A 10000-nucleotide genomic window follows, 5' to 3' on the forward strand; every position below is an offset into this window, starting at 1 on the left:
AAAAGCCTCTTTTTGCAGGACAAAATCTAGTTCTGCAGGGCAAATTTTCTCTTACGGAATCTGCCTCAATAGCCGATAAGTATTCAAGATATATAAATAACTATATGAAACTAATTGTTGATGATACTTGATTTATACATATTTGATTTATAACAGGCTACTTATCAAGAGCTAGTGAGCATTTTCTTTTTCGTGATTTGCAGGGCAAAAATTATTTTTTCAGGGCAAATTTACCTGTCACTCCCCCAACTCATAACATGAAGTGACGCCCCTGAGGAAGGCATAACAAAGTATCTAGTTGAGTCACCAAGTACTTTCACAAATGAATCGCGGAAGGCTTATAAATCACTTGATGGCTATCTCTTTTTTCGAGAACGACCTGTTCATGACTGTTTTCACCATCCAAGTTCAACATCAAAATCGTTCTCTTTCATCAGGTCACAAGTAAGTAAACTAGGCCTACCAGTGGCATTCCTTTGTATTTCTAAAACCAAAACGAAAGATTGTGGAACAGCATATGTAAACGAATTAAATGTTAATTAATCTAAGGGCTGAATCTTAACAAATATAGATGCAACATTCTGCATGTCAAGCCGGTTCACCATAAGGAAACATAGTACTTGAGAATAGGGCCTTCCCATTTTAGAGTTTTATTTTTAGGCCCTCGTGGGTTTCCGTCAAATTGTAAAGGTATCCATGGGTATTGTACAACAGTCTTGGTACCAAAGGGATTCATAGGAAAGAAGATAGGACACTAAATTAAAATTAATTTTCTGACAACCTTCACACGGTACAATGAGCAAATAGTTTTACATCGAAAATTAAACAGAAAAAAAATAAATGCACACTTGAAAACAATTGCAGAACCAGAACCAGAGACCTTGGTAAATACGGCCTAGGCATAAAGGTTGAAAATCATATCAAAAAAGTTTAAAAAGAGGCAAACAAACACTACATATCAAAGCCTAAAATCCGCCACAGAATCTAAAAAGATGCTTTGTAAATCCCCGATCAGTAAAAAATAACATTCAAAGCACCTTAAATGAAATGTTCAGAGCACACTTTCTGTCTTGAAATTTGCTCTTCCGTCCACGTGTTCCTTTTTAAGGCACGAATCCACTCCTTGCGACGTCTAATCTCTATCGGAGTTTTCCTCGACGGTATATTGTAAAAGGATATATTTGGTTTCTTCCCATCACGCCTATTTTGGCAATTTACTGCACAATAGCTACTAGGCATTTCGACAAAATCACAGTGAACCGAAGTCAAACTACGCGACGCTAAGGAAGTCCATGGTGTTTTGCCTCTCGATGAGCGCGCGCATCGAGCATAAACAAAAATATTGAAAGCAGGAAGAGAGAGATCCTTATAAGCAGCGGAATTATAAATCTTAGAAATAAATTTCAGTACAGTTATATTTGGGATTAATTGTTTGTTTCCCTAAATAATGGTCGCTTCCTTCCTAACTACAGACAGGAACTTGCAATGAAACAAAGTTGCAATAAAGTAAGAGAAGCGACACTCGTTGCAAAAACGAGTTGAACAAAGCAAGAGTGAATGGAATAAAATTTAAAGTGAAGTGAGTTGATCGCTTTGTCACTTTAATGTTATCTATGTTGCTGTATTAAATTGTGTATTAAATAGTGTGTTATAGGCCTACATATGTATATACATGTACGGATTTTTATTTTATGACTTGCTAAAAATATATATTTAAAAATAATAATAATAACTACAAACGAAACAAAATCCGTAACGTTTTAGGGGGGAAAATCGACTCTTCATTAACTATTAAAATCAAATCCTACATTAAAATAAGTGTTTACGCTGAGGAGTCCGATTTGACAATTTCTTTTTTTTTTTTTTTTGAGGTCGTTTGAATGTGGACAGGACAATAGAATGTGTGGGACTGACAGAGGGACATTACATAGGGAACATATGGGTGGATCAGAATGTGACATTAGATAGGAGTGTGTTAGATGGGTGTGGCCAATGCGTAAGCGGGCAAGAGCCGTCTCCCAACGTCTGTTCCGAAGAAATGGAGCTAATCGGGAGGAGATTGATAGTTTTACAGTGGAGACTTAATCAGAAAGACTGCCATCGGTTATACAAGTTTCTCACGTATTCCGTGGCTGGAATACGTGAGAAACGCGATTGGTGTGATGTGGACATAGCGGCGTAGCGTGCTAGAGTATCTGCCTGTTCATTGCAGGGGATTCCAACACGGATGGGTACGCAGTAAAATCTGATAGATTTATGGCGTGTGGATAGGTAGAACAACCAGTTCTGGATCTTACAGACAAAGGGATTGGTCGAGTGCATTGGCTTTATGCGAGTTAATGAGTTACGGGAGTCAGTAAAAAATAGTGAAAGAGGAAGAAGGTAGTATATGTGTTTTAAGGCAAAAAGGAGTGCATACAGTTCTTTAGTAAGGACACTGGATTCATGAGGGAGGGGGTATTTTAAAGTGCGAGTTGGAAAGATTATTGCGAAACCAACACCAGAGGTGGATTTGGAGCCATCCGTGTAAACATGAATATTGGAGGAATGAATGGAGACATGATTACGGAAATGGGTGAGCAGGACAGGGGGATCTAATTTTGGTGGGTCAGGGAAAACAGAGGAGCAAATATAGGAGTAAGGTATAAGCGTTTGGAGAAGAAAGACTATTAAGACACCCATGTTTCTGCGTACGCCTAGGAAGGACAATTTTTTGAGAATATGGTACCGCCATGTAGTATCATATACTTTTTCCTAGGTCGAAGAATATAGCTAATACGGATTCACGGAAAGTAATTTTGGCATTGTTAGTGGGGTTCTTGCGAGGGCTTCTGGAAAGAATGGAGCAGCACTGTACTGATATCGCATCATAGTCCGTAAGGCAGGCGAGTAAGTCTTCACCACAATCTGACCATTTTTTATTATAGAAAGGACATTTTGTTGGGGAGATAGAGACTGTTCCGGTGCAAGTATTGAGGGTTGGAAGAGGTTCTGCAGGAATGGGGTTACCAGTGAGCTCAATTAGAGTTGATAATGCTATAGCTTGGTTTTCAGATGTTACTGTGACGAGACGGGAACGATCGGGTTGGCTACGGAAAGAGACTTTGCCTACTTGTTTTTGGAAACATTGCTGGAAGAAAAGAGTTCTGTCAGAGTAGGGAGCTTTGGGAGGGAGGGAAAATCGGTCCCATTTGACTGGGATAAAGAGAGTATTTAAGATTTTTGTAGAGATGAGGATAGTAGAAGTACGGGGGCGTGTGGAAGAGGAAGTAGTGTTGAGGGAGGTAGTATTATAAAGACGTGGACAATAAGGCTGTAAAGTAGTAATAAGGGAGTTGATGAAGGGGTAGTTGATGAAGAAGATTGTGGGGGAAGAGGTGATGAAGCTGAGCATGTTGGGGGAGTAGGAATGTCTCCTGGAGATTGAGTGTTGACTTGGATGGATAATGCACTAGTAGGCAATTAGGAGAGGGTAGTAGTTGCATTGTTCTCCGTGGTCAAAGGAGAGCCTGGGGTTGGAGAATCGAGAGAGTTTGAATTGGGGCTATTTGATGAAGGGGCAAGCCTCACTGTCCCTAATAAGGGTATAACATTTTCATTATTGGCCAAGGTAAGCGAGCTGGGGAGAGAAACAGTCCACCCCCAGGGTCCTCTTGAGGAGTAAGGGCTAGACAACTAAACAGGGGAATACCGTAGCCATTGCTCCCTCAGGCCGTTCAGGATTGGCACAAAGTCAGCCTTTCATCCTTTCAGCAAGGCTCACACCTGAGGAAGTGGATAGTAGAAGGGGATGGTGAAAGGACGGAAACGAAAAAAGCAGGAGGGGAAAAAAGACCATGCAAAAGGCCCAAGGCAAGGGAGTTCCCCAGCACTGGGTTCCAGTCTCCTAAGCCTTCTAACACCCCCCCCCCCCCCCACGACAACAACGGGCAAGGGATTAGAGGGCGGTACATCGCGAAAAGATCGTTCGTGTTATTCTATAGTTTTTGGTGTGTTTTTGTTTAATTATTCCATGCATTTTTATATTTCTTGAATCAAGCTCAGAAAGCAACAATTACATCGCAAAAAGATGATACATTTAATTTTTCGCTATTCCACACATTCTATTTTTTCTTTATTCCATACATTTTTTTAACCTATTTTATGGAAGTATATAGAACTTGATCCGAACTCGGGAAACGGAGTGGATGGAATTTGCCTACGGAAGAAGAAGAAGAAGAACAACAACAACAACAACAACAACAACATCGGTTCCTCCTTTCTTTTAATTGTGTGCGTGTGCGTGCGCGCGTGTGTCTGTCTGTGTGTATGTGTTTACCCATCCCTAATGCGACCCAATTTTCCTTACGGGAAACACAGGAACTACGTCGGTATGCGAGTTGAGCAGAACAGCTGGAAGAGTCGGGTCCTCTCCTGGCAGGGTCATGATCACAGCTGGTTTGCCTGGCACGCACTCCACCACCTGGCACTCGGCACCAATCTCCTTCGCTTGGCCTTGTAAGTAGGTGGTGCAGGTAGCTGGCAAGTCGAGATAATAAAGTGCTAGTTAATAGGTTTTAACCAATGAGTTTTATCTTCCATTTGGTGATTTTTTTTTTTTTTTCAGCTAAAGTTTCTGGTATGTCTTAAGTTTCTGGTATTTACTGTCGACCAGGTATGACCTTGATTCAGTATTAAAATAACTGTTTCTTAGCCTCTCTCATGATCTCAGCCCTGAAACCATCTATGTAACTGTTGTAACTTCAGCCATAGAAGCTGTCAAAATTCCACACAACCTGAAACACACACACACACACACACACACACACACACACACACACACACACACACACACACACACACACACACACACACACACACTCTCATACTCTCACTCTCACTCATACTCTCATTCATACTCTCACCCATGCTCTCATTCATATTCTTTCTCACTTAAGCTCTCACTCACTTATACTCTCATTCATGCTGTAACTCACTCTCTCCTTCACACTCATGCTCATACACACACACACACACTTATCCCAGCCTCTGTATCTGACTGCGGCGGCACGTCCAGCTTATCAGCAAATCACCTTGACAACAGTCAATGATTTTAAACTTTATATAAAAAAATAAAAATCTAAATAAGACTGTAATGTACTTTTTTTGTTTGTTTGTTTTCCTTGTGACGTTATAAACCAATATTAGTGTTCTCATTCCGCATTTTTTTTTTTTTTTTTTTTTTTTTTTTTTTTTTACACAGCAGTATGTCATTATTCTGTAACACGTGGGAATAATAATATACCACTGAAATTACGAACTTAACTTATTTTTTGTTTTCTTTCCTTTTAAAAACATCCCATTCTCCGAATTTCTCTTGACTTTCATCGCTGTCATTACATTGGAGATTTTTTTTTTCTAGATGTGCATTTACACACACACACACACACACACACACACACACACACACACACACACACACACACACACACACACACACACACACACACACACACGGAAAGCAGCCATAGATATATACACAGATTACACCTATTTTATTACATTATCGAAACTATATCATATTTTCACTAAAAAAAAAACATTACTACTAATTTCAAACTACTTCCACATACCATAATCAGGTGTTGGCTGTACCGTTTTTATCCTGATATAATTCCTGAAGTTCGTGACAGCTGGATGCTCTTCGTCGGCCATGGTGACTTGAAACACGTATTCAATAAAAGAAGAAAAATAGAAAAATAGAAAGTCCGAGAGACGTGTCCACCTCCGCGTCTTAAAGGCAACTAAACTCGGAATAGAAAATCCAGCCATTGCTTTTGTCGACGTCGGAATAAACTTTTCTATTTCTCTCTCTCTCTCTTTTCAACATTGCAAGACATTGATTCTGGTTGTGGCGAAAGGAAGTTTATTTCTATAGATATCTTTTGAAGTTATTGTTAATGCCATTCAACGTGTATTTTGTTTTTTGTTTTTATTATCAATCGTATACCGGCGAGAGATGCCAAGCAAGATGTCAGATGAACGATAATTCTGCTTTCAGAAAATCGCCTCATAAAACTTGCGAGTTTCGTGTAAAACAAAAGAAAAAAAAAAGTGAGATTATAAAAGTGTCTGTACAAAAGAAATGAAGATTAGGTGGATTTAACTTTTAAAAATATATTATTTTACCAAGATTCTTATCTAGCGATAATTGATGTCATTGTCGTGATAATGTATGCTTATATATATATATATATATATATATATATATATATATATTATATATGTGTGTATGTGTGTGTAAGCATGTGTGCGTGTATGTGTGTGTGTGTGTTTGTGTGTACGTGTGTGTGTACACACACACACACGCACACATATATATTGTGTATAGAGATAGATAGATAGATGTGTGTGTGTGTTTATGTTTGTATATATATACTTATATTTAAACACATACACACACACACACACGCACACATATATATATATACATACATTTATACATGTGTGTAATTATATATATATATATATATATATGTGTATATATATGTATATATATATGTATATACATATATATGTGTGTATATATGCATATATACACGTATATATACATACATACATATATAACATATATGTGTATATATGCATATACATATATATTTATGTATATGTATGTACTTATACACATATGTATGTATATTTACATATATATACACATATGTGTGTATCTTGCTCTCTCTCTCTCTCTCTATATATATATATATATATATATATATCTGTGTGTGTGTCTGTGTGTGTGTGTGTGTGTGTGTGTGTGTGCGTGTGTGTGTGTGTGTATGTCTGTGTGTGTGTGCGCGTGTGTGTGGGCGTGGGCACATCAGTAAATATGTCATGCAGCCTATTTTAATACAATGTACTTGAACGACTACATCGCAATTCTCCTTCACACAGAGTCGCAGAATCGTCCCAAAATGAAAGTATCTTCTGCATCCGAACACATGGTATTCTCAAAAAAAAAAAAAAAAAAATCCACCTCACATTTTCCCGCGCATTTTCCTTGTTCCAAACATGTACACTAGCAACGATCGGACCAAAAAAAACACACCACCCCAAACCATCAAACCTCATACCAAAAATCCAAAACCACCCAAAAACTAACCCAAAAACTCCAACACACCCCCTAAAAAATAACTAACCCCTCTGAGAACCACATTCCCCTAAAACGAATCAACCAAGCGACGAAATAGGTTTTTAAAAGAGTCCCGATTCCCGGACGAGGAAGCGAGGCTCGGACCACGCATGCGCAGAGGCGATTCGGCGCCATCACGCTCGCTCGCCGGTCCGACGTCCCTCCAGCTTCTCCTCCCGGATTTCGCTCTCCAAAATGACCGACAAGGAAGCCGCCAAGGGTAAGGACGTGCAGCAGGAGGAGGGACAGCGGGAGGGGATAGAGAACTCCAGCGAGGGACGGGAAGGAGGGAGGGAAATGGGATTTGAAACTTCCGTGGGTTGTGTTTGGCGCGGTTCCCTTGTTTATAAATGTTTTTTTGTTTTTGTTTTTTTTGTTTTTCTCGTTTGTAAATGTCGTTTCTCGCTTTGGGTTGGCGTCCTAACGAAGGGAATCAGGGGCCGCTTGTCAGGGGATGTTGTCACTTACGAATGTCTTGGAAGATTTAGACGTTTTTGGACGAAAAGAGAATTGTTAAATTTAACTTTTTTTGATTTTTCCCTTTTTTGATTTTTTTTAAGGTCTTTTAAGCAGTTTATTTCACGTGCTTATTCCTCATTTCAGTAAATTCCTATTTATTGTATCTTTTTGGGCGGATAACTGTCTTAATATAAATATTTTATCATGTATTAGACGAAGCTTAGTATGTAGATTGTATATTCTAAAATTTGCGAAAACTCAAAATGCAAATACAGATTATTTTTTCTTAATTATTTAAGTAGCGTTTAACGATTTTTTCTTTCCCCTGTTGTTGTTTTTTGTGTAATAATTCTTCACCAAAAACTGTGCATGAATAAATTATGGTATATTGTAATGCTCTTTATGTATAATTTGAATGCTGCCTTTGTAGCTGTGTTATTTATGAATATATTTTATTTTAGAATACTTTTACCAATTTCTGTGTGCATGTTGATGTTATGGTTAATGATATAATCAGATTTTTATCCCCAAGAGATATATTTTTAATCTTGTACGCTTATTAGTTTTAAGGAAGGGAGTATTGCAGCTTATTTCACTAAATTTCCTCCCTGCATTTGTTCATAATGAGGATCAATTGCATTTTGCATTTTCTTGGTTGAAAATTCATTAATGTATTCAGATGTGCAAGACTAATAGTTAACGTTGCATGAAAATTAAATGGTTGGGTGGAGAATGTTACATCAGTCATGCTAATACACCTTAGCTCTAAATATAGGCATACCACTATCACTGCTTTAGCTAAGGGTAGTAAGCATCCAGGATCTGGTTTTAAGAGAATATATGTTGTTGGGGCTTCTTCTACCCTTGCCAAAGATCTAACAGGCAGAGAGCACAGTCACAGATCAGTAATTTTCACTTGGATGCAGATAGATCATGACCATGAAAATTACCACTAATTTACCCTGTTTTGAGAGCAAGTATGGGTTAATTCACAAGATTTACTATCCCTTTAAACAATTTGAGGAGCAAGAAATGTCAAGGAAAAGGCCAATTTTCCCTCTTGTATGCCTGCTAACATGTAAAAACCCTAGCATGCTTATTTCGGTGGTACTCATAGCAGATGCATTGATGCAGGATAGGTTGAAGAAAATAGCTTTGGAATTTTGCTCCTTGCTGATCAGCTGTCTCGCATTTTGGCACGTCTTCTGGTGTGCAAGTCGAATGCTTTATTACACGTTTAAGAGTTTAAATTTTCAAGCTGTTGATAATTAGCCCCCCCCCCCCCCCTCCCCTAGCATCAAACACATTAACCACATGTATTCTGGTAAGATGACACTTCTAAACCTCCCCGGCTAGAAACCCATAAGGAATAATTCAAAGCTCTGTTGTCAGACTATAAGTGGTAGAAGTTTGTTGTTCTTTGCTTCAGCACAAAGAGACTGCAGTCAGTTGATATCCTTTTTTTATGATTATATGAAATGTCAGTTTCATGAATTGATTTTGATGTAGTCTTTTTGGTCATGTTCTTGTGTGTATTGCCAATGATTCCCTGCCATTGCCAACAGACCTCCACCACGAATAGTTTTACGGGTTGGAGCTTGTAGGCCTCTATTGTTGCATAAAAGTCAATCCCAAGTTCTTGTCTTTGCAAGAGTAAATGTGGTGGAAGTTTGTTTTGCCTTTCTGGAGTGCTGAAGGTGTAAAGGCCACTGCAATTGCTAATTTTTATTTCTTTTACTTTTTTGAAGCCAGAGTAAGTTCATGCATTCTTACATATAAATGTATTTAACCCTTTGATCATGACCTAGGATTCCACAGCTATTCCCCTGTACACATCCAAAGTAGCAAAAGGTTGAAAGAGCTTTTCTGAACAAGAATGTAAGGATTCTGTTTAACTGCAAAAATGCTCAAGAAGGTAATTTCATATGAAAAATATGTCTGTGGAAATAATAACCATCATCAATTTGTCTGTCTACTTTTGTAGCTGATCTCTCATAAGAATCAATTATTTTATTGTGCAAAAGACCGCTTTAGGAGTACATGTATGTTATAAAGTTCATCATTTATATCAATCTTATAGAATAAGGAATATAAGATACATATTCTCTATTGCCTCATTTTGAAGAAGAACTTTGTTCATTTGAGAAACCAAGAACATTTTATTGATGATTTTTAGTACATTTTCTTTGTGATTTCCTTCAAAACATGACATTATACAAAAAGGAAGGACAGAGATGGCAGCACTTCCTGGGCAACATGGGCTAGAGGGACCCATTGCCCAGGAAGACGTGCAAGGTTTTCTAAGGCAGTGGACTTGTCGCCAAATATATTATAAGGGAGTATGGAATTGCAACTTTGGTGTGGTAGCTTGAC

General features: G+C 38.3%; 2 protein-coding genes across 2 annotated transcripts in view; one reads left to right on the forward strand and one right to left on the reverse strand.

Moving 5' to 3' along the window:
* Positions 1–5768, reverse strand: part of LOC125044988 (aminoacylase-1B-like) — a 26496-nt gene extending 20728 nt beyond the window's left edge. The window contains exons 1-2 of the mRNA XM_047641994.1: positions 5613–5768; positions 4349–4518 (exon numbers count right to left, since the gene is read on the reverse strand). Coding sequence (XP_047497950.1) covers positions 4349–4518; positions 5613–5694 — 252 coding nt within the window. The 5' untranslated portion in view covers positions 5695–5768. The remainder of the gene's footprint in view (positions 1–4348; positions 4519–5612) is intronic.
* Positions 5769–7239: 1471 nt separating this feature from the next.
* LOC125044774 (chromatin assembly factor 1 p55 subunit) overlaps positions 7240–10000 on the forward strand; it is a 10605-nt gene continuing 7844 nt past the window's right edge. The window contains exon 1 of the mRNA XM_047641705.1: positions 7240–7388. Within this exon, the coding sequence (XP_047497661.1) occupies positions 7364–7388 (25 nt within the window). The 5' untranslated portion in view covers positions 7240–7363. The remainder of the gene's footprint in view (positions 7389–10000) is intronic.

Source organism: Penaeus chinensis, chromosome 36, assembly GCF_019202785.1.
Source record: "Penaeus chinensis breed Huanghai No. 1 chromosome 36, ASM1920278v2, whole genome shotgun sequence".
Lineage (NCBI taxonomy): Eukaryota > Metazoa > Arthropoda > Malacostraca > Decapoda > Penaeidae > Penaeus > Penaeus chinensis.